Source organism: Thermobia domestica, chromosome 8, assembly GCF_964235325.1.
Source record: "Thermobia domestica chromosome 8, izTheDome1.hap1.1, whole genome shotgun sequence".
In the NCBI taxonomy this organism is placed as follows: domain Eukaryota; kingdom Metazoa; phylum Arthropoda; class Insecta; order Zygentoma; family Lepismatidae; genus Thermobia; species Thermobia domestica.
In genome coordinates this window covers 155285523-155311157 of record NC_137461.1, presented here as the reverse complement: position 1 = coordinate 155311157, position 25635 = coordinate 155285523, and the positions used below count along the sequence as shown (strand labels likewise).

Genomic DNA, 25635 nt, shown 5'->3' with positions numbered 1-25635 from the left:
ATGGCTCCAAGTAGCCAGTACGCAAACGGATCTCAACTACCGAGCAATACTAGGGGAATGAGGACACACAGCTTGTGTGTATGGTATCGCGGATCAGACATCTACATCTCTTACACTGGTGCAAGCACAAGGGGTGCTACACAGCCAAACTTTCCCCTTCAACAGTTCCCGGTCATTTGATGTTGACTCATTAGAATCGTGTCCATTGCTAAGGTTTCCGCTTACTGGTTTACATAAGTAATGTAGACAATAGTAGTGTTACGCATTCAGAAATAATTAGCTTCATTCGCTGTCTACAGCATCATGACGGTCGCATCGGTTTCCGCCGCTTCTGGGGCGCTAGGCTGAGCCGCGTCTATACTTTAGACTTCCAGTTTAGTCGAATATCGCTTGTTATGGTGGTTCACTTGGATTCTGTGGTTTTCATACCTCGTACACAATGATGGGGTTTTGTGTAGGTAACGGTACATTTATTTATTTATTTATTTATTATTTAAAATGGCGGAGTTAAAGCATAACCTATTCTTCCTCCCCACAATTTACATTTTTCTGTTACAGTCGGATCTCATAATAGAGTTTATTTTTTTACGAAAAGAATAAAAAGGATATACACTTATGCACGTTAAAGAGTTACCGACATACAGAATTACCGAACCGAAGAGTTACCGACCGCATGAACAATACAGAAAATAAAACATGAAAATTGAAAATGAAACTTATTACATATAAAATAAACACTAAAATAAACAAGCGACAATGCTGCAAACGTGTTAAACTATACAAGGGGAAACAAAGAAATCAACCTTGATTATATATAACATATAAAATACATTCCTATGGTTGACTATTTATAGATAAAATAATGCACACACTTAAGTGATTATATATAACGTATACGTTCATATACATGTATCAGAAGATAATAGGAAAGAAAATGAGAAGAAATAGAAATAGAGAAAGAAAAAACGAACGACCGCACGGTAACGCAAGGAATAGTTTCGTGTGTAACAACTCTTTTTTTTGTTTACTGAAGACCTTCATTAGAAAGATATTCTTTAAGCCTTCGTTTAAGTCAACACGGAACCATTTGTGTTCTAGATCACCACATTGTCAGCGTTTCATACAACGATAAGGTTGGTCATTTGCTACTTGTCCATCAGGTCTCTGCCTGACAATATTGACATGGCACTGCTAAGAATCTTTCTATTTCTTGATATATTTTAGTGTCAGGTATTTATATTCAGATGTTTTTCTGAAATGAACATAGGGAACATAGTATTTTGTACGAGTGTCATTTAACTTGAAGTGGCAACGTAGTTGCAAAATGGAATGTAGTGAATCACTCACCTCAAGAAATTTACAGCTCTTCGATGTAGTCTCCGCAAGCCTGTTGAACCCTTCACGAGATGTCTGGTAACCTCTGAATACCTGTCAAAGCCCCACTTAGTGAGAGAGGTTGGCAGTGTGCCCTACGGCATGAACAATGTTGGAAATATCTCTGAAACATTTCCCCTAAGAAGTTCTTTTATTTCTGGAAAAAGATCAAAATTGCAGGGGCTCATATCAGGAGAGTATGGCGAGTGCTCGCTCCAGTGCCTTCCAACCCCATTGTCTTAACAGAGTATGTATTGGATTGGCTGTATGACACTTGGCATTGTCGTGTAGGAGAATTGGTCCAGGCTCCAGGAAGTGTGGATGTTTGCGCAGCAATGGTGGTCGCAAGAAGTATGAAGCATAGTATGCATTATTGACGGTGACGCTCGGTGGAACTTGATGTGACAGGATAATGCCTTCGTGGTTATATGACATTATCAACATTATCTTCACGTTTGCTGGCTCTTGTCTAAATTTTATCGGTCGTGGAGATTCTGGGTGGCACCATTCACTCGACTGACGTTTCAATTCAGGCTCGTAGGATCTTCCACACATTAAGTCACTTGCAATAAAGCGTTAAAAGAAGTCATCACTTTTCCCATTGTGACGTTGAAGGTGTAGGCACGCACATTCCCAATTATACCACTTTTTAGCCTTGGTAAGAGAATAGGGTAGAAATCTGGCTACAATTTTCCGCATGCCAAGATCTTGTGTTAGAATGCGGAACACTGATCCGGAAGAAATGTTCAGCTCCTGCACCAATTCACAACAAGTCTAGGGCTGACTACCGTCAAGCAGTGTCTGTAATTTTGCAAGATGTATTTCGTCCGTAGCCGTTCGCATATGCCCTCCACCATGCATTTTGTCTGTTGATTTTCGTTCTGCTTGAAATTCTGAAACCCATCTCGACACTGTCCGATACGGTAGAGCAGCTTGACCACAGGCCTCTACAAATCCTCTGTGAATCGTCCTGGCATTTCTCACTCCTCTACCTAGAATTTCATAAACACAAGCTATTCTGCATGCGTGGACATTGCGTTAGGGCGGTATTTCACATGACAATCACTTTAACAATGTCTATCGCCACACACACCGTAATATGGAACCGCAAAAGCGTTCAACTGACTCGTATACATCTATGGAACACATCACATTCGTCATTTGTTTCCTGCCCACCTGACACTCCAATCGTAGTAGTGTTGTCATTTCGAGTTAACGTAAATGACTATGTTACATAAACGGATACGTAAAAATACTTGTAAAATATCACATAACACACGACGTTTGGTTGTGACTGGTCAGTGATTTCTCCTCTAGAAACTCTGCAGATATGAAGATGGCAATCAGTATCAGCCGGCGCAGCATATTAAATAATACATTGTCGATGCATTGTTCAGGCACATATTTAGTTCGCCAATAGTATACTGTAAGATTGGATAGAAAAAGCAACATCCACATGAGCGTATTCAAGAAATCACAATATAAAGGCTCTGGGGAACTGGGTGACATTTAATTAAGTTTGACATCATCACTTAAGTACCCAATCCCTCGATGTGATAGTTCTTCTCTTTAAGAATGATCCCATCTCGTTGTGGAATTACAGTGATGCTCGATATCAATTGGATGTTGAAAACATGAAGATCTTGATTCAGTAGAGAATATAACAACAGAGGAAGAAATGAATCTCCTAACTACTTTGACAATGAGAAAAGAAGGAACTCTATAACTTTTCTCTTCATAGAGCGCAAATTTGGAAATTACGGAATTTTAAAATTTGGTATGACAGGACTGTAGTATGTAACTCGTGATTCATCTCGTTACCTCTCATGGGTACAAAATGACCAAATAGAATGTTATTCAACTTAAGGATTCTTCTCTCGAATGAATGTTTATTACGTTATGGATGAGAATATATGTACATTAAAAAAGTGAGTGTTGAACGCATCCGTTCGTCATTAAATTTTGGATTATGGCAATTTCTAAAATTTGGATCTATCTCTTTTCTTTTGTGGGTAAAAGTGATCAAAGTGGAAGATTGTTGGCATCGTGAACTCTGCTCTTTTTAATGATTGTTTATTAAGCTATGGATGGGTATATCGGCGCCCGTAGGACATGAGTACCTTATTGCACATCGTCTTAAATTTGGCGAGAAGCTGTGTATCAAGCACTAAAGTTAACACTTACCATGAAATTCTCCAGGTATGAATACTATTGCAGGACCTTGGGTTCGATTCCTTGTGGCATTTGTGAGATGGCTTTGTTTGATTTCCTGTGTGAGATATTCTAAAAATATTTTTATGTCATATATAGCGACTGCGTTAGAAAAGACTATGCATATACTAATATATAGATTTAATAAATTAAGCAAGTTTTAGGCAGGTTTATTGAAACATTATGATACGTCACAAATTTCTGTTCATCGTTACTTGTATGTGGTCTTTCTTGTGAAATAGCAGAATGTGTAGTTACGAAGAACACGAGTCTAAATTACGTCTATTCATTCATTGAATCTAACTACATCAGCATATTTTGTGAGTTGATATTATATTCTCCTGACAAAGCGCAAACCGAACTCACTTTATGCGAGTATATAAAGTGAATATATAAGTCAGCACATAAGGCAGCAAACTCATGTGAATTTCTGTTTCCTAAATTTCCAAAACATGATTGTTCACTTTTCAAATTAGATATGATGTCGGTTGTCTCTAAATAGGATATTCTCGAAAAAGTTGTCATTATCAACGATGAATACTTTCATATAAGTGCTAAACAATTTTTTCTCGACAATCGTATTGTTAACATTTGAGATTTATTTGGTATCACTAATTTTATCGTGGAGAAAATAAAGATGTTAGAAAGAATTGATCGTATGCAAAAAAAGTTACCTTTGTCTATGAATTGGCAACATTGTATTGCCGCACAATAAACCAAAGGGGACTTTGACGCCATATTGCATCCAGAGCGGGAGACTGTTATGACAGTAGCCTCATGGATCATCAAGTGAAGACTAAATTGTGTTTTAAACTATTCTAAAGTACAACTAATATCGTAGAAATAACGCACAATTGTATGTAACTACTCTCGTATGCAGATATTCAGATGGTATGAGCGATTTAAGAGTAACGTAGAATCAACTGAATGTGAAGGAAATATCTGGCTGTCCAATTTCGGTGTGTACGGAAAATCTCATAATAAAAATTAGAGAAAATCTTACAGAATATCGCGTAACTCTAAGACGGTTGGCAAAGGAGTTCGGTGTAACTGGTTAAACAATTCGTCACATTTTAGTGTAAGATTTAAATAAGAAAAAAAGTTGTGTGTCGCTTTGTATTTCAATTCGTTGTCTCACAAAAAAAGTGACCCTACTTATTATGCAAGTGACATCATTGAAACTGGTCAAAGGAATACAAATTTCAAAACTACATTATAGCGGACGACGAAACACGGTATTTTCGCTGTCATCCAACAGCAAATTACCAAATCGCTGAACGGAAGTCACCAATAATTAAAAAAGGATAAAAACTTCGTTTAAACGAATCCAAAGTGAAAACAATGTTGTTTGTTTCAAAAACAGCAAATTAATTATTCATTCTGAAATCCTTCCGTAGGGAAAGTGCGTTACGGCAAATTATTGTTTGATGGTTTTAAAACGTTTATGGAAAATAATTATACGTGTGTAACCTGCATTCGCAATATTATATAACTGATTCCTGGATCATGATAATATGATCCTTCACCAGGCAATACCAATACAAGAATTTTTGACCCGAAAGGAAGTGTGAGTGTGTGCTTAAACATATCCCATATACCAGATCTAAAACTTTGTGACTATTTCCTATTTCCCACACTGAAATTACCATTGAAATTCTTATTCTTTGACGATGTTCAGGAAATTCAAAGAACTGTAACATGAAGCCTTTCAAATTTACTACTCTGGAAAGGTTGTTCCAGTCATTACTCGAATATACCAGAAAAAATGAAATGGACAACATTGTGCTTAATTCCAATAATTGGTTTCTTCAAGTCATTAAGGATTCGAAATTTAATATATATGTTAGGGTGGTCATTAATTTTTGATTTCCTAATTTCTTTGGGCTAACCCCCTAAAATGGTTCCATATGGGACTAAATTAAGGAAGGAGAAAAATTAACTTCATTGAATAATAATAAATGGTGCCCCAAGCGACCTAAAATTTTGAATCCGATTACAGTACATAATATATGGAAAAAATCTGGAATAAAATATTGTAATTTAAAAACGGCTTGAGGGAATGAAAAAATACCCTGAATAATGGAACTAGAGGAAGAAACACACCTAATGTTGTATAGTATTGTCACAGCGGCCATCTTAAAGTCCGCCATCTTCGATTCAGATCAAAATTTTCAAATAGGAAGAGGGTAATGTGACATATCGTTTTGAGGTGGCGTTTCACCAGAAACACAAATCTGGCCCTATTTTAAAGATAGATTTAGTCGTCTAAGAATTATTACCTGTGAAAATATTTCTCTTTTTCACAAGTAATAATTCTTACACAACTAAATGTAAAGACATGAGTTTGGCTCAAAAAGAACAAGAGGGATATGCGCGGCTTCATTAGAAAGAGGAACTCAAAAGAAAAATGCACTTCTGAAAATGATTTGTATGAATTTTACACCAAAATACACGTAGGCAAGCATTTCAAGAAATGGAGAGGAAAACCCAGTTAAGTATGTAAGATAAAATATAAATATGTGCCTGTGTGCGCCCGGACCCTGCAAGAGATGTAAAAGGGGAAAAACTAATTTTAAAACTCCAAGACAGGTTGCTGCTCTTGATCGATACAAGTCCGCTGATAAAACGAGAATACATATTCTGACAGCGACGGCAGAAACATTAGTCCATAATGTAAAGGAACTAGTAATAAATATGCATCGATGCTGAGAGAAAATCCCTAGCGAAGTTGCATAAGACCACAAAAACAATTTCGGAGTTCATCAAGTGCGTTGCGCAATGAGACGGAAAACTACTGCCGAATTTGACTGGTAGAGAGACTATCGACGGGTTATCAATATTTATTACAGGAGATGCTCATGAGAGGCTAATTGGTGTTCTCAGTTTGTCATCACGAAGAGAAGAACGAACATATTATTTCTACTACAGTTCATTAGCTTGAAGAATGGAACTTGGTAAAGTTCGTGCAGGCAGTTTGTCGTCACACTATTCCCTAACATATGTGTCATGTGAACGGTGCTTTTATTCTGCTAAAGCAGATGCTCCAAAATGATCTTCTATACCTTCCTTGTAGACACTACATTTATGAATTGGTTTTAAAATGTGTATTTGACAAGTGTTGGGTTTCGTTTGCATCTAGACCGGACGTTCCCCTATTTAACATTTTCAGAACGATTGGTCTAAAATAGATTGTACTAAATTTATTCCAGAATTGATGATGATAATGACGTAAGGAACAACATATCAGAGGTAAGAAATGAAGTATTGAATTTTGCTATCAAACTTGTAGAAGCAGGACAACGCAGAGAAGATTACAGTAAATTTTTAGAACTGACATTCTTGGATGGCATATCTCCTTGAAGAGTTTTCTTTCGTTTCCCTGGAGCAATTCACCATGCAAGGTAGATGGGAAAAGCAATATACTGTTTAAAAATATTTCTCTTTCGCCAACATTTTCGTTTAACGAAGCAAATAGAAACGGGTCTTCGGAATGCATAAATTTTTCTGATACGACTATATGTCCAAGCTTGATTTAAATGTGATCAAGTATCCCGTTCACCATTACAAGACCTGCAGTTTTTGAAAGCTTTGTACAGTTATAGGCAAATAGATAATGAATTATCTGAAGTGGCTCTTTCTAAATTTTCTCGGCATCTCTGGTACTTGAAGAAGGAATACGTAGCATTGGAGTTTTTTGATGATGAAGTTAACATCGTGGAAAAACAAAAATTGGTTGAAAGAATTAAAACTGTAAGGAGAGACCGTGAAGCAGCAAAGAGGCTTGACGGAAGGATAATATCATAAAAATTCTTGCGAAAAGAGAAATCAGTAATTTTGATACAACAAACAATATTTTCTCGTGAGATTTAAAATATCAAAGGATTTCTTGAGTGTGATCCGATTTCATGGTCAGGTAACAATGACTATCTTCAAGGAAAGACAATAGTTAAATTCATCTCCGTAATAAACGATGCAGCAGAAAGGGGAGTGAAACTATCAGAAGATTACAACATCGTTTTTACGAAAAATGAGTATCAGAAAAAGTTTATTTTGCACATAGTGAATTCTCATAGATAATCTTTTCCTAGATGTGACAAAAGTGAACTGTGTAGTATATAAGATTGAAAACCTATTGAAAACTTACCCCAAAGCTACAGTACTACACAAATAAGGGATATTTCAATTTCTTCCATGTTATATTTTTTCTTTTTCCTCATAATGGTCTATGAATCATCTTGATGGAAAAGCTTATTGGTAGTTCATGGGGAAACAAAGATTTAACTTTCTCTAGCAGTTTGTTTCCAGTTTATGTAAAATACTTCCAAAATTCTTACAAATCTGTGGTCCATAACTACAATAAAATAACATTACATCGAAGCATTTCGTTTTTCACACGTAATAACTCTTACAAGATTATCGGTAGCTTAAAAATAATACGAGATTTGTGCTTCCGGGAAAACGCCACCTGAAAATGATATGTAACATGACCCTCTTCCTATTTGAGAATTTTGATCTGAATTAAAGACTTCAATATGGCCGCCATAATAATGCTATACAAAATTAGGTTGGTCATTTCCTCTAGTTCCATTATCAGAGATATCTTTTCAGTCCCTTGATCCGTTTCTGAATTACAAGAGTTTATTCCAGCTTTTCCCCATATACTATGTATTGTAAACGCATTCAACATTTTTAGGTCGTTTGGGGCACCATTTAAAATTATTCAATGGATCTAATTTTTCTCCTGGCTTAATTTTGTCCCATATGGAACCATTTTAGGCGGTGAGTCCAAGGAAATTCCTAAATTTATTTTTGCCCATATAAATAAGGACCACCCTAATATATATATATATATAGATAGATAGATAGATATAGATAGATAGATAGATAGATAGATAGATAGATAGATAGATAGATAGATAGATAGATAGATAGATAGATAGATAGATAGATAGATAGATAGATAGATATATGGTAAAGAGACTAGTATTTATTATTTAGTATAGAGTCAGTCGGCGACTATCCTTGGTAGTTAGTCGGGGCCAGACATTAGAATTGACTGGAGAACATCGGAGATGGTAATCTAGAAAACAAGCCGAACTGTCAATAACTCGGTCAACGGCTGGATCTAGTTCAGTGCCTAGAGAGACAGTCCGCGTTATAACCAGAACGGCGAAACACAGGACGATCATCATCAGGATATCAAGAAGCACAGCGGAGAAAATGGAACAACAGGTACTGTGATATCAGATTTCATCCCTTCCTTCCCTTATCTCTCACTTACACACTGTCCCTCGCTTCAAATAGCTTGAAATCCCTATTTTATCTCTGTTATACTGACACGGGTGTCGTCCGGTCCCAGGACCCGAACTACGTATGAGAGACATCCCAAGAAATTCTCATTGACGACTCAGCTTTCTTTGAAAATTCTTTTCAAATTAAGCACCCGTAAAATGGTGGAGATGCTGATTTCTTTCTTTTTCTATCACCGTAAAAAGGTAGTGATATCGTTCTTTTTCTGTAATTTTTCTCTCTTTTCCATCCGTAACGTTTTTTAATCATTTTCGCCAACGCTTCCCTTCCGCCTCCATCTCTGTATTACACTATTAAAAGCTATTAATTTACCTTCTTTTTCATTCGCACTTTTTCTTTTCAATCATTTGAAGAGTGGTAGTGAAGCCCCAAATTCCTCTTGTGTTTTAAGACATCCTCTTATCTCTCTTCCTCCCTCTAAGTTTTTGTATGTGTAATTTAGACTTAAGTAGTGACATATGTACGCTGTGTATTTCTTTAAACTAGTGTTAAACTAATGTTAACTTTAGTTAACATTTTAGTTAATTTTGTGTTTGTTGCGACGTCCTGTTGACGAACTTCCTGTACTGGGTGATTACTTCTTAAATCTCAGTGACATGATTTATTTCGATCCCGCGGCGTGTTGATCCTCCGTCTCGGATAACTTTACCAGAAACTATTTAGACCAGTTTCGGAAAAAAATAGAATTATCTAAGGTCTTATCCGATACTACCCCCGATTCTTTAGAAGTTACTGTTGAGAAGCCCTTTTTAGTCATGGCGTCAGGAGGTGATAACCAACAGCTGCCTATTTTAACACCATTGTTAGACCAGAACCTTTCTACGCTGGTTAGGGGAAGACGTGGGACGTTTTGTACGAAAATATGAGTCTATAGCTGATGTTAATGGTTGAGATGGGATGCGATGGAAGGTAGTACTTGGAATCTGCTTAGGGGTTCAGCAGAATCTTGGTTTACAACTATGGAAAGAAAGGCGGATTATGCTCAGATGTCTTATGAGCAATTTTGGACAGTGGTTGATAACAGTGTTTAAGGTTAATTTGGTTCCTAAGTTGACAAAGGCACAAATGCGAACACGGGAACAGAGCGATGACGAGTCAGTTGTTGACTATGTGTATGGAAAACAGGATCTCATTCTGAGAGCAGATCCTAACGCGCCTGAGAAAAAGCAGATACAACTCATCATAGAATTGTTATTGCCCGACTTTTTTAAGGTCGTTATTCGCATACAATACAATACCATGTCTGCCTTATGGACTGATTTAGTAGTGGAAGAAAAGACTCGACTATTACTTAAGAGGAAAGAGTTGGAAAAATTCTTTAAAAAAATTCTGCGGTCTTACACTCGTCAGTGCTTCCGCCAAGTCACGTTGACAGTGAGATATGTAGGAATGCGGAGTCAGCAGTTCAAAGTCCGCTTTGCAGGACAGAGAATATTGTGCTGTGGCTGACTGCGCAAAAAGAGCAGACTAAAGTAATTAGCGATCAAGGGAATGACTTTGAAGGGGTCATATTGTTATAAATGCAACATGTCTAACCCTATCGCACGGTACTGTAGGCCGTCTTTAATCTCAAAAACAGATAATTCCGAATTTGGTTTGGTTGGTGCAGATTTCTTAGAAAAACATAAAGCTATTATAAGTTATGGTAAGCAGAATTTGACATTGTATCGCTTTCGACGTCCTGCGACCAGGAAGTCACCACCTAGGAATTTAGAAGTTAACTTATCTAAGTTATTAACAGCGAGAATCGCTCGGGAATCTAGGGCTATCTTTAGAGTCCCAGAGAATACTATTTTACCACCTCGTTCGCACATTTTAGTGAAGTTACGTACCTGTTGGGACATTACGGAGAAAAAGGCGTTACTGTTACAATCTCCGACGTATAGAGGAAATGTTGGGAATTTTTATCCCGAGAGTAATATTAGATTGTGAGTCCCCAGTGGTGTTTGTAAAGAATCCCATGTTCAACAGCGTAAAGTTGCGCCAAGGGACGAACTTAGGCGATGCGAAGGAGTTCGAGGAAGTACCCGATGAGCCAAAAAGGAGGAAATTGACAGCATCAGAAGAATCTTTGCCTTCTCCAGAGAGATTGGAGCAGTCCACAAAGATGTGTGACCCGAAAAGAGTGGATGGCAACCTATATTTGTCTCCAAAAGACCGGGAGCGTTTTTACAACCTAATCTCTCAGTTTGGCGATATCTAGAGTTGGTCAGAATATTCGCCCGTGGTTTTGAACATGAGATTCGCCTTTCCAAGACCACGCCAATCAACAAAACGCCATATCCGGAGAGAAAGTTTCTATGGAAGAAACACATTATTTTGGTGAAGAGACGCAATGGACAGCAAACGTTCGTATGTGACTTAAGATCTTCGGACCTACAGTCGTTTTTGTCAGTGAAATATCGAACTGCCCGAGGTCAGATAAACATTGATTCTATAGCCATCGATAGGTTAAAAAGAGTATTATCCTCCTCCAGAAGGACTCATTAAAATCTGCGTAAATTGGAAACATCTGAGATTGATGTGGTAGGAGAAGGCGTATCCAACAAAAATCTGCAAGAAGTGGATAAAGTATATTCCTTCTTGATGAAATTCCAGGATCCAGATAATGAGACGCAATTAGAATCGTTCTTCATACGGAAAGTTGTCTTCATGTCCGATATACCATCTTGGGATCAGGTGGGGCTGAGAACAAATTCAGTGGAAGGTCTCGAAAAAACAAAATTTGCCATAACCACAAAATTAATAAGAAAGTTGCGCTATATTGTGGATCGATCACGACGTTAGCAGGTGATTGTATAGTGAACTCGTCCAATTGCCTTCTAGAGCCACGACGAGGGGTGGACAAAGCAATTCAAAGTCTTGTAGGAGAGGAAATGCAAGAAGAGTGTCGTAAAATATTCGAGCTTCCACAGGGTGACGCATGCGTTACACAGTGTTACAATCTACCCGTGGATTTTGTGATTCACGTAAGCGCACCTGATGATCAGGATCCCAAGAAGTCAAAAATGTGTTACGATAAAACGTTGCAATTAGCCGTACACAACGATACAAAATCTATTGCGTTGCCCAACATCTCTACAAGAGTCTTTTTGTTTTCTCAAAGAACATACATGTCGCGTTCCTTTACAAACAGTGCGTCTTTTCCTGGAAGAACATCTTGACTCAATCGAGAGAATAGCGTTCGTTCAGTATGACAAAGAGAATCAGAAGATCTATGAAAACTCAGGCACCTTTATTTTCCAAAATAAAAATAGCTAAAAGAAAAATGCATTAATATGTTAATGGCTTATCATGGGATTTAATCTTGGTTAATCGACTTAAAGTTATTTTAACGCTAATAATACGAGCATATAAAAATAAGAGAAATGATATTGTTATTTATCTTCATTGTAAACATCTTTCTTCTTTCCTCTCGTCATCATATCCATCTCATGTTATCAATTAATTTTTGGGGAACAACTTTATGATGGACATTTCAGATTCTCAACTTACCTGAAAAGAAACGAGAAAAATGTAATTAGTACACAATATTCAGTAACAAAGAGAAATTATGAATATTTTGCCCATGCATTAACTGAAATTAAGAAAAGATTGCAAAACATATATTGTGATTGAGTTCTTTGTTTACATTACAGATAGTCAACAGACTTTTAAGCTGCATATTCAATCAAACGTTTCAACCAAATTTATGCTTTAATACATCTTCTCTTGATACAAAGTGTGGACATCAAGTGTTAGAAACGTAAATATATCCGCCTTCAATATTATCAATTAAACGCCTACGCCACTGCCCATCTATAAATACGAATATTTCATACCAGGAGTTATGTTATGTTGGAATATTGTTCTTCCTCTTTTCGTGATATATTTGTTGCAAGAACAAGGAATTTTGAGGTGTTCATTGTTTTGCAAGAAATGTAATGCGCAGCCCGAGATTTCTATAGCAGAGATTGGACACGTTGTTGACATTTTTCAATTTCTTGTACGATTACGGGCTTCTTTCTACTATGCAGAATGATAAAATTGTTGAGATAAGTGGCACGGAAATCAGTCAATGCTCGAGACAGTGAAAATTTGGAATTGGGAGATGTTTTGGCCACAGAAAGGTCCGCCTCTTTGGACAAGGAGAGTGACACTTCGTTATCAGCATCCGATCTATCACTTCCCCCACATCCCGAAGAAATCTGAGTACACGAGATTATGCACGGGTCAGAAGTTCATCCGCCCCTGGTACCACCAATCGAAGTTTAAAACCCTAACATACTGGATTCGTAGGTGAATAACTACATCGGATACTGTTAAAATTTAGATGTCGAGTTATAGTCCTGCATTGTCTACCAGATTATTGTCGGAAAACTTTTGGCACTGAAGACGAAAATAATGTGATAACGTGTTGTTGCACCCCTCTTTTCTCTACATTTTTATTGAATTCGCATCTTCTCTTTTCGAACAACCTCTCTTTCCCTTCTTATTATTTATTTTGACCATAATAAATGTCAGGTCGAGCGCTATGCGACCTTAACTAACACAGTTCCCTTTTCTATCCCCTTGGAGGAAATGCCTTGGAGTTATGGCCGAGATAAACTCCTTCTTACCCCGCACCCAAAAATTAGAGTTTGGTCATTTTATAATATATAGTCATTTGATTCAAGATTTGGGGCACTACGTTTGACGATTTACTTATGTGTATTCGTATCTTCTTAAGTTTTTCACTTCTTCGTCTGCTCCCACCCCCTACCTAAAACCTACCAACATTAGTTTACCGGTTCTCCTATTTACTCTTGCACTTTCATGGCCGTCGACATGTTTAAGTCCATAATTCCTTGGGTAAACAGGCACTAACGCTCTGGCGCCATCTTAGAATTTTTCTTTTCATTTTTTCCCACCATTAATTTTTCATGTTTTTCTCTCTCTATTTAACCACCACATTTCTGCTGTATAATTTGAAATATTTTCTTAGTTATATTTCAATCACATTGTATCAAATGAACAATTACTTTTAGTTTTAACACTTCAAATTACCTCCCCTTCATGGTCCTACACACATCCATAACCTTCGTTTTTTACAATCCCCCCCTTTATCCTCGGAGTATGCAGCTCATTTGAAGCCAAGAATATCCCACATATCTACTGAAGAAGATTACACTGATTCTTTTCCATACAGCAATTTGGATGGACCTGAACCACGGACTTTTCAACACGACAACAGTTAGCGTTGGGACCGCCCACCAGTTTTAATATATTGTAACCTTCAGTTTTTCTTACCTGATTTATTGGCTAATGCGTCAGCTCCATAATCATTGTGTCTTTTTTCTTCTTTTTTCCAACTCCAAAAGACGAAAACTAAGAAACACAAAATCAATCTCATTATTTCCCCCACTCTGCATGGTTAAGAAGGTGGAAGTTCTCTCAAAATGGCTACCTTTGTCATTTTTCCCCTCCCTCTCACTCGACGGAACTTAAGTAAGCTTGATTAGTGCTGCTAACTTATGGTCACCTTGATAACTATTCTCATACAGGAAGGCCACATACATTCCAGAATTACCTAATCTTCATAACATTGAGCCAGTGAAGACAATCAGTTCTGCTGACTTAGGTGTTTGCAAATTCACTCAATACAACTACACATGCTTCGTCACATGTTTTGTTTACATACAGATTTATCCATCATGCAGACATTGGAAAGATGGAATGTTATTTAGTGCTTTGGGTATATATGTGAAGTGTTTGAAAATGGCTTATTGCTATATTCAGTTTCTCTCATGTGTGATATACATATATTGAGAGAGAGAGAGAGAGAGAGAGAGAGAAACGAAAGATTTTAAAAATAGAAATTTACCTTTACCTTTTTTCATTTTGTTTGTTGTTAAACTATTCTACATTTGTTTTTTTTTTAATTTTTTATTTAATGAGGAATATACTACAATCGTATATCACATTACCAAATTTTAAAATTTGGTAATTTACAAAATTTTAGATGGGCCTGTGTCACACTCTAGGAGGTTGGTTAATGTACTCCTGTCCTGGACGACCGTACTGATTCATATAACACTATAAGGTAGTAAGGCCTCATCAAAGAAGATATAATAGGTCAAAAGTGCCCGAAAGATATATTTTGGATAATTTTATACCCATAAAAGGGAACGAGATGTACAGTCACGAACATCTAGACGTCCTATATACTTCTCAAGTGGGTGAAGGTATACATTACCTTGGAAGGTGATTGCATACACACCAGGATGTTCTACGCTCTCCTAGATCATGACCTCTGAGTCACAAACTCAGCGGTACAAACGTTTCTTCAATTGACATACATATCGTCTGTTCGGTTAGAAATTACAGATAATTTGGGAAGGTGATAATTTTTTCTGAGCTGAAGGAAAAACAATACATATAATTACATGCTTTATTCTTCTTGACGTCCAAGATAGTAAGGGAATACCATTTGATCTCTCAAAATCTGTTGAGTTGCATTTAATAAACTATAGCACACATTGTATTAGATACATCACCGATACTTATAGCTCATTCGATAGATAAGAGAATATGCTTTGAGACAGTGTTAAGATCTTCCCAGTTTCGTAGAAGGAAGGAAAGTATCAAACGGAGGTAAATTTTCTTCCTAAATTCTACAGTTAATAATGGTCCCTTGTTATTGAGAGGCAGCATGTCACTACGCAAAAATAAACATAATGGAGGTTTGTAGTAGAGAAATACTACCATTTCTCATAGTGGAAAAATGGTAAGAAAGAATTACATTCAATTCCTTAATATATTCAGTACCAGAAGAAGAAATTATATATATGATAGTTTCGTAGTTTTAAAACCTTGCATCCTAAATGTTCTACAATGATTTCAGGACTGAGTTCTTATAGTTTAGAAGACAATTGTTGTTTCAAAATATGAAACGAAATTCATTTGCTTATATTTGAATTCTATCGCAAAAAAGTAGTTTGCATATGCTCAATTTATAACAATTAAGTCTAATACTATTTTGTGATTTAGTTTATTAAAAATAACTATCCATTTTTCGTACCGTATCCATATGGTCTAGATGTGAACTTGTAGTTTGTCTTCGTACTACGATTTTTGGACTCTTATCTGAGATGGAAGGAAACATTACGACCTTGAAACGTTAACCTTGAAGAATTAGCGACCGGTGCGTAATTATGTTGCTTAAGGTTTAAGATATGCTTTTATTGCAGTCTAAGTTTATAATATTGCCCTACTTCCATATTATTAATAGTCTTAGTTATTTTGTAGTTGAGACGTGAATTGCAACTTATGAAGCTCTATAACGTAATTTCAACATTATCACACTTCCCCATGTGCGTTTGAAATATAAAGTAATAGAGCATTATTTGAAAATATCAATTTCTTGTTAATTTGCAGGATAGTCTCCTGTGCTTAAATAAACAATTTTTAACATGGCTTTGATACTTAATTTGTACATTACGAAATACTCGTATTACATTTTCCGGTTCAGATCATTTCATTATGATTCTAAATATGTCTAACAACAAATTCAATATTCATTTTATTACTCTGAGAATGGTTACACATGTTTACTTCTCCTATATCCAGTGCCTCAGCAAGCTACTGAGTTGAGTTAATTTTTAGTTTAACGGAGATTACAGCAGCGAGGCAATATGAGACGGGACCTACTGATTAACGTGGAATTCGAACCATATGACCTCCCACCGGGAATCGAACCAGGGTCCCCTACGCCAAATACGAGTACCCTAACCGCTTAGCCAAGAATGAACTCCTGAGTTAGCTATTGTCATTACAACTTTTTTTTTTACTTTTCGCTTTATTTGATTATTAGTATGCTTATCTGAAAACGCATGTCACAAAATAAGGAACAGGTTTAGAGATCTTATACTTATCTCAATTTTTTAAGCATAAATTCACACAGAAAGAATATTTATTCTAGCAGAGGCTTTAGTATTAGTCTTTTATTCATTACTCAATTTATTTATTTTTGTTCATTATTAATATTAACTAATAATTATCCACAATTTATTCCAATAATTTATTTATACATTATTGAAATTATGTAACCACAAGAGAATGTTTTTAGTATGAGCTCGCATCTGAAAGTTAGAATTACTAAGAATTATGACACTTCATGAAATGTCCATAGTAGCTTTTGTATACATATGAAACTTAGTTTGGAGACCAAAATACACGTTAAATCGTACATAGACGTACAGATTAAACTGTGTCTTTATGTGTTTGTACATTTAAGGAAACCACACCTTTTAAAGCGTAAAGATAATTATGAATACAACCAATGTTCAACAATTTTAAATATTGTATTTTGTTGATGTATTATCATATAATACTTCATTTTCTCTTTTACTTGCCTTAGTTGCGTTGTGCCGTTGAAGAAATTATCTCCTGAAGGATGTGTGGTCACAGTTGTTAAATTTTCAATAAGCACGTCTGAATTCGATCCAGTACTTTACGTTAGACGATGTATAATTGGCATGGATTCTGGACATAAATTAGGCATTCCATATACAGGAGTCATAATAGTGTATGATTTACTTGAATTCACAGTATCACATAGCATGAAGGTTTCTCTTTCTTTGTTGAAGAAATTTGTTACTTTGTTCCTGGTAAGTGATCAGTATAATATTACATATTATGAAGAGTATTTTTAAAACTGCCATTATGCCCTTATTTAAAACTGCCATTACGCCTTTATTTAAAACTGCCTTTATTTTTATATAAGTACATGATTAATTGTTAATTTAATTCAATAGTTTATTTTATTTCTATGTTCTTATAATTTTAGTACAACCATCCAAATATTTAATCTCATCTAAATACAAACAGAAAAGTTTCAACTCAAATTCTTTACATAAAAAATTCAAATTAAAAATATCAAACATTTTTAAACAAAAATATTCAAACTAAAACTTTTCAAACAAAACTTTCAAATTAATGATTTAAATCAAATATTTCAAATAAAAATTTTTAAACTAAACATTTCAAATATAAGTGCATCAAGGATGGCTGCGTTTTACGGTTAAACGTCAAACTTTATTTGTTTTTTAATTATTTGGTTAAAAGATAAACGGTTTTCTATTCTTTGATCATATTTATTTCTGAGTGCAAAAGCCGTTGAAAAAAATGTTCAAACTAGAAATTGTAAAACCAAACCTTCCATACTAAATTTATGAACAAAAACTTTTATAGTGAATATGTTTAAAACAAAATTTTCGATCTAAAACTTTCTGAACTAAAATTTTCTAAATTACACATTTCCAGGTAAAAATTTAGACAATAATCTAAAAATGTAAGCAAAGCTTTAAAAATGTATACTGCAAAAATTTGAAGGTGATTAACCAATCAAATTGCACCAAAAACAGTGATAAAAATATTAAATTGCTCCATCTTATACAGTGAGTTTTAACTAAAGGTAAAACTGTTATTGCAAAGACACAACTACAATTCTGAGATTCAAAAATGTTTCATATTAAATTTCAAGTCCATAATTTAAAGTTTTAGGTAAAATAGACCAATCAGATTTCAATAACAATAACTTTCCACCAATGATATTAGAATATGAGTTGTTACTTAAGTTGAATGTATTGTTTCATATCAATCGTTACCTATTAGGATCCAAGTTCTAAAATCTTAAACCATGAGTTATAACTAAATTTCAACATATTAAGATGATATGTCATCATACACAAAGTTGGAATATGTTACAATTTGCCTTAAGAACAACAGTCGAACTTCCGACCTCATACTAAGATTTTGTTTATCACAATTCCCAAATTTAATGAAGGTACCTCTCCAAAAGTGCATTATTATACCTATGTCTTAGAATTAGCCATGTACTTAATCATATAATCATATGTTGAAATTTAGTCCTAGTAAGGTCAATAATTGTTTACATGGAATAAGGAGAACCACTTGGTGTCTAGAAACATTTGCGCATTTTGTTAATTGGCATGTCTCATATTTAAGGAGTGGTTCTATGTACCATAGCATATTTTTAAAAAGGAGCTTTAAGCATGCAAGTTCTATAAAAGGAAATTAATCCCTGTACACAACCATATATACATATAACCTGTTAAACCTCATGAAGATCAATTACACGAATCAAACACCCTTCACATGGTACAATGTGTTGCTTCCATTTATATTTTGGTATTTCTTTATCCATAGGCTGGGATAATCGACACAATGAAACGTTCGGAAATGTATACTACGTAATTTAGTTTTGACAACTCTCAAATTTAAGAAGAGTAGTCCTAAGTACTCCTATTAAAGTTTAAGAGGGATACACTAATGTACCAATGTCCTCGATCCGTATATAACCATCCCGTCAAATAAGATAAAATAGGTCAAGAACTGAAAAGTGACCATACCAACATTTGACAATTATTTACCCAAAGAATTGTAAAAGCAGGGCCATCTAATTTTTACAATGACACGTATTCAGAGTCTAAGAACAATTACCAATTATTGGTTTGACAATTCCCAAAATTTGAGATAAAGAATGTACCCATCCCAAAATTTAAGACTGGTTCACAATATAACTATGTCTTATGAAAGGTAATAAACCTGTTCTCATTCAATAATCATACTGTATAAGGTAGTAAAGCCGTATGAAGAGAGATATATTAATTCAAAAACCTTCGAAATTTGATTTTGTTTTATCATTTTACACCCATAAAAGGAAAGAAGACAAATTTTACAAGGGGTCCTAGAAAAGGTTTGCCTAATTTTGTTATTTGGTAATTACCAAATTTAAGGAATGTTCCTATGTATTCCAACGAAATTTAAAAGGGAGCATCGGTGCATAGTTCTATAAAGGAAATGGATAACTATACACACCCATACAATTTGTTAAATACTTATCGAAGGGAATTAATTGGGTCAACAACTAAACGCGTGGGCGTACTGATTTTTGCAAATTTTTGCGAATCAAACGAAACGAGAGAGACCACCGAAATTTATATAGGTATATATTAAGATCTTGTACTACTGTACCAAATTCATAAAGAGCCTAGCGGAATAAGCATGCGAAAACTGCCTCCGAGTATATCTACACTAAATTTACAGTATCGTTTACATTTATTAGAAACTCAATTTCCATAAGATTCAGCCTCCAAGCGCTTTTGGAGAGGTGTTAGGAAGGGGGAAGGAAAATTGAAATTATTTTTTCTCCTGGGCGGCGTGAACCGATTTGCATAAAAAGAAGATGTTAGGTGTTCTCAACAAGAGAAGAGTCGCATTATTTTCAAAAAAAAAAAAAAAAAATTGAGGTTGAAAATTGAAGTCAAAAATATTTTGAAATTCTCAACAAATATTTTTAGTGGAACAATAACTGGACACCCACAATTTTTTGCCAGTTTTGTCTTGAGAGAGTTCCTAACAACATATATTGTTATTATCAATACCTTTGAATTAGGGGATGTTATATCATTGGAATCTTATGATAACAAGTATTTTTAGTCTCAATGGTTAATGGTCTCTGAGGATGAAGGGGTTCCTTGACCCTGTTCGCACCTGCCTTGGCTACGCCACTGCTGTACCTCAACTGAAATTCCCGCATTCCCGCATTTTGTGTTAATTTTGCACATAATAAATGTTCTGTGATATATATATATATAGCCCTATATATTTGTTTAGTAACAGTCAGTGTTGGGCAAAATCAATTGAAATCAATTGCAATTGATTTCAATTTGTAATTGACAATTAATTTCAATTGCAATTGAATTCAATCATAAAATTTGCAATTAAATTTTCGTCAATTATTAATTGTTTATTGGTCACCAGGCAATTGAAACTTTTAGTTGTTAATTGTCAATCGCAAAGCGTGCAATTAATATATTTAATTGTTAATTCCAATTGACAATTGAAACTTGTAATTGTTAATTGTAATTGTTAATTGCAATTGAAACCAGCAATTAAAACTGAAGATAAGAAGATGTGAGTATATTGTGTTGTCAACTTGTTACTGTTTTATATATTTCAAATAAGGTACTTATAAGAAATGCTGGATAACTACCAGCCCTTCGCCCCCCTGGGAAGAAAGCCGTGAAAATAAGTATTTTTTAAATATATTATGTTTATGGTTCTATCCCCCTCGAAAGAACTCTATATGCCCGTCATGCATACAATAGGAATGGGCACGAGCGAGTTCGAGCGAGTTTTCTTTAAATTCGACCCTACTCGAAGCAGACATCTTCGAGCTCGACTCGAGAATTCGACTCGAAAAATTTCCTCTAACTCGACTCGAATTCGGATCGAGTTTCCATCTAGTCGAGCCAAAACGGGCTAATCCGAGCTAAATCCTTTGTGTAGTTCCAAGTACTGCTCTCTTCAAGTATCCTACATAGACAATATAATTATCAATGATACTGCTACTATTACTACAATTAATTATTATTATAACACCGTGTACCTGTATAAACCTGGAATATAGGCGGTTTGTATCTGAATACTAAAACGTAGTTAACTGTGGATCTCGATCGTCAATACATCTTCAGGACCGCAAAGACATCGGTCGCGAGGTTCTAGGTTTCAATTCAGGAAGAGCAAGTATTCGGGCTGGAGCCAAAAATTGTTAAAAGTTATAGGAGTCCAGCCAAACATGTTCAATACTGTTCGACCCGGGTTTAAGGTTGTCAACGACTCAAGCGGCTCGCTTACAATTCATTCACTTATCGAGCCGAACCGAGAAGTGAGCCGATCCAACAGCTCATCTAACCGAGCCAGCTCGAGCCTAACCGAACGGAGCTGATTGCTTACCCCAACCGAGCTGGTGCGAGCCATTGGCTTCAATCGAGCCGAGTCGGTGACTCGTCCCTACCGAGCCGGCTCAAGCCATCGGCTCAAATGAGCCCAGTCGATGGATCATGCCAACCAAGCCAGCTCAAGCTGTACGCTCAGTTAAACCGAGCCGAGCCGGTTGACATCACTATCCCGGTTTCGCTTCTACTTTGGCTAAAAAATTGGACCGTGCAGTTCTCAGCCTTCAGGGTAAGACCTAAGGTATATATTTATATGGGTACTCACGCCGTCATTAACTTGTTCCCCCAACAACGAATTTCGAGGTACATTTTTTTGCATCTTTAATGCACGTTTTGTGTCGTTTTATGCGCCTTTTCCCACATTTTGTGCGTCACGGGAAGTGGGTTAAATGTGCCTACAAATATGGCGGAACAAGTTATTGCTGTTCCGCCGCCAATGAATTTCAAGGTCGTTTCCTTCACATTGTGTTGTGCCGTTTTGTGCGTCTACTTCCACGTTTTGTGCGTCATGGAAAGACGGTCAAAATGGGCTTAAAGGAGGGACGGAAATGACCCACTGCTCCGCTACTACCGAATTTCGAGGTCCTTCCTTTCCTAACCACTAGTGAATTTTCGTGCCATTTCGTGCTCGTATTTCCACGTTTTGTGCGTCACGGGAAGTGGGTCAAAATGGGCTTGCAACATGGAACGTAATAGACCAAAAGTTCCGACACTCCCGAATTTCGATGTCGTTACTTTCACATCGCGTACCCTTTTGTGCGTCTATTTCGACGTTTTGTGCGTCATTGGAAGACGGGCAAAATGGGCCTCAAAAGTGGGGCGAAAATGACCCACTGCTCCGCCACTACCGAATTTCGAGGTCCTTCCTTTCGTATCGACTAGTGAATTTTAGTGCCGTTTTGTGCCCCTATTTTCACGTTTTGTGCGTCACCGGAAATGGGTCAAAATCGGCTTCCAGAGTGTGACGAAAATGACCCCTGTTCCGACACTATCGAATCTCTAGATCGTTACTTTCGCATCTATCAAATCTAAACTATTTTGTTTCATTTCTTCTTTAAGATTTTCTAATTTTCCTCCCTGTAACATAGTAGTACGTTCCATGTCCCTATCCTAAACCTTTTGCTCTTCCCTGTCTTTCTTTCTCTGTCTTCTTCACCCCATTATTACTTTTTCGTCCAATAGTCCTTCCCAAGCCATCCCCCTCCTGGAGAGCCGAAATGGGGGGATATTTTACCTCCGGAACTACATTTTGACCTGCGAAAGACCATTGTTCATATGTTCTATTTTTGCTGCCAGCAAACTGGGGAAAAGAGAGTGGTGATTTCCCGTTGCCTTCCACCCCGCAGTACCCCAGCCTTTAAAGTCACTCTGACCCAGGGACTAATGTCCAAGTTGCCGTACCAATCACTATGATTTCCGCCAACTTGGCTACTGGAGAACTCCTGCCTTCTCCCAGAACACTCTACGTCTGGCTACTCCATTTAGACCATTTCGGTAGCGGTGGACCTTCTGGTAGTGAACTACCTCCGACACAGCTCTAAATTTCACTGTAGTACGCAATCCGCCCCACACGACACATGAGTGTCTTCGTAAAGGTGGTGTTTATCGGGGAGGGCCTACATACAATGGTGTCTAAATTTGAAAATCATCGCTAATGAAAGTATCAGCATTGATCTCAGCGACCGCGAAAACTACGGATTTGACACTAATATCGGTCATTGTGGATTATTTTTATATGTCTCGTGATCCTCTTTATAATACCCCCGTTCCTTACCTGTTGGGGGATAAATGTGAAAGTAAACACGGTCTTCAGATTCACCATTGAGCACAGCGAACCCGAAAACCATGGATTTGACATTTATATCGGTCATTTTCGATTATTTTTACATATTTGGGAACTCTTCCCTCTGGTGAACCAAGGCCAGCATACAACGATGGATGAATTTGAAACTCATCGCTAATGATAGTGTCACCATTGATTTGAGCAACCGCGAAAACTATGGATTTGACACTAATATAGGTCATTTTCGAATACTTTTACGTTTCGGTATCTCCCCCCTTCCCCGTGAGACGTCCCACAGCCGAATAAGGTGAATTTGGAAGTTAATGCGATCGGAGTTTTACCATTGATCTCAGCGACCGCGAAAACTATGAAATCGACACTGATATCGGTCATATTTTACTACTTTTAAATGTCCCGGTAAACGTCCCCCTGAGACCCCCTTTTGTTCGAAATAAAAAAAAGAACTCTTCGTCTTGATCTGGGGCCTAGATCAAACTACCCGTGACCAAATTTTGAAAAGTTTCGGTCCACTCGTCTTTTCCACAGACCGCACAAAGGGAGATAGACATACACGAACAAACACCGACATTTTATTTATATTAGAAAGCTCAGATACGCCCTTATTGTAATAGAGTGGTACTTGCGCGATTGATCGTAGAAGTTCAAATTCTGATGAGTGATAATTTCATAGGCTTGATTTATTGCAAGTTTAAACTCTTTAGTCAGTAGAGAAAACGGCGTGAATCATGGGTCAGAGTTGATGTCAATGGGTTTTGGTGGGTATGTGGGTCACAGTGTCTGAGAGTGGTTCATGTCGGTAGTGGGTCAGAGTGCATTACGGTGGGTTGTTGGTCACGATGGGTAGTGAGTCAATTGGTCGTGGCTAAAGTTTTCATTGACCCACGCCCTCTCTGAACTACAGTCTTGAAAATTAATCAGTGGAAATTAATTGCAATTGATCAATCAATTGAAAGTAATTGCTGTGGAAATCAATTGTAATTGAATTAATTGCCAATTAATTTCAATTGCAATTGAATTACTGAATTTAATTGCAATTACTTTCCACTGCAATTACTTTCAGTTAATTGATTAATTGCAATTGATTTTCCATTATTAATGGCCAACTGCAATTAATAATTAACCATTACTTACTTCAATTGTTAATTGCAATTAACAATTAAATTTACAGATTAATTGTTACTTGTTAATTCAAGTGAAATTTGCCCAACTCTGGTAATAGTTCTTGTTTTGTAAGAGTTGGTTAATAATATGCCTGTTGTTAATAGGTACTAATGTGAATAGTTTGTTTCGATGGTATTACTAGATATGTGTGTTTAGTATGATCAAATAAAGAATTAATTAAAAGAAATTAATCCTCACTTCTGTTTCCGTACACTACGGGAACAATTTCGGTTTTCGTGAACATTTTACTGAGTATTTCAGCTGGTCGAATGATTTTCGATACGTATCTCGCATATAATAAATAATACATAATAGCAGCAACGTGAGAACAGCAGCCAACAGTTCTGTTCACGAAAACCGAAATTGTTCCATTAATTGACGAAGACAGTGATGAGGATTAATTTATTTTAATTCACTCTTTGTTTGATCATATTAAACGCACATACACAATAATACCATCGAAGCAAACTGAACACATTTATACCTATTAACAACGGGCATATTATTAACCAACTGTTACAAAACAAGAACAGTTACTAAACAAAAATCTATAAATATCACAGAACATTGTGAACAGTGTGCAAAATTAACACAAAATATGGGAATGTGTAATTTCAGTTGATATACAGCAGTGGCGAAGCCAACGGAGGTGCAAACAAGAACGAGAACACCCTTTATCCTCAGAGACCTATTACCATTAAGACAAAAAATACTTGTTATCATAAGATTCCAATCTTATAACAACTTCACCACCCCATTCAAAGGTATTGGTTATCCAAGTGGTGTACAGTGTGTATCATACGTATACCATAGATGCTGACCTATGTACATTTTCCTTTTTTTTCACTATGAGGTAGATTTGCAAACAAAATGAAAACAATATATGTTGTTAGGGACCCTCTCTAGAGAAAACTGGCAGAAATTGTGGGTGTCCCAGATAGTGGTCTACTAAAAAAATGAAAATTTCGAAATTTTTTTTCACTTTAATTCTCA

At 36.3% G+C, this 25635-nt stretch overlaps 1 protein-coding gene across 1 annotated transcript in view; it reads left to right on the top strand.

Moving 5' to 3' along the window:
* LOC145693304 (retinol-binding protein pinta-like) overlaps positions 1 to 25635 on the top strand; it is a 78242-nt gene that overhangs the window by 13927 nt on the left and 38680 nt on the right. The window contains exon 3 of the mRNA XM_081769168.1: positions 17273 to 17522. Within this exon, the coding sequence (XP_081625294.1) occupies positions 17273 to 17522 (250 nt within the window). The remainder of the gene's footprint in view (positions 1 to 17272; positions 17523 to 25635) is intronic.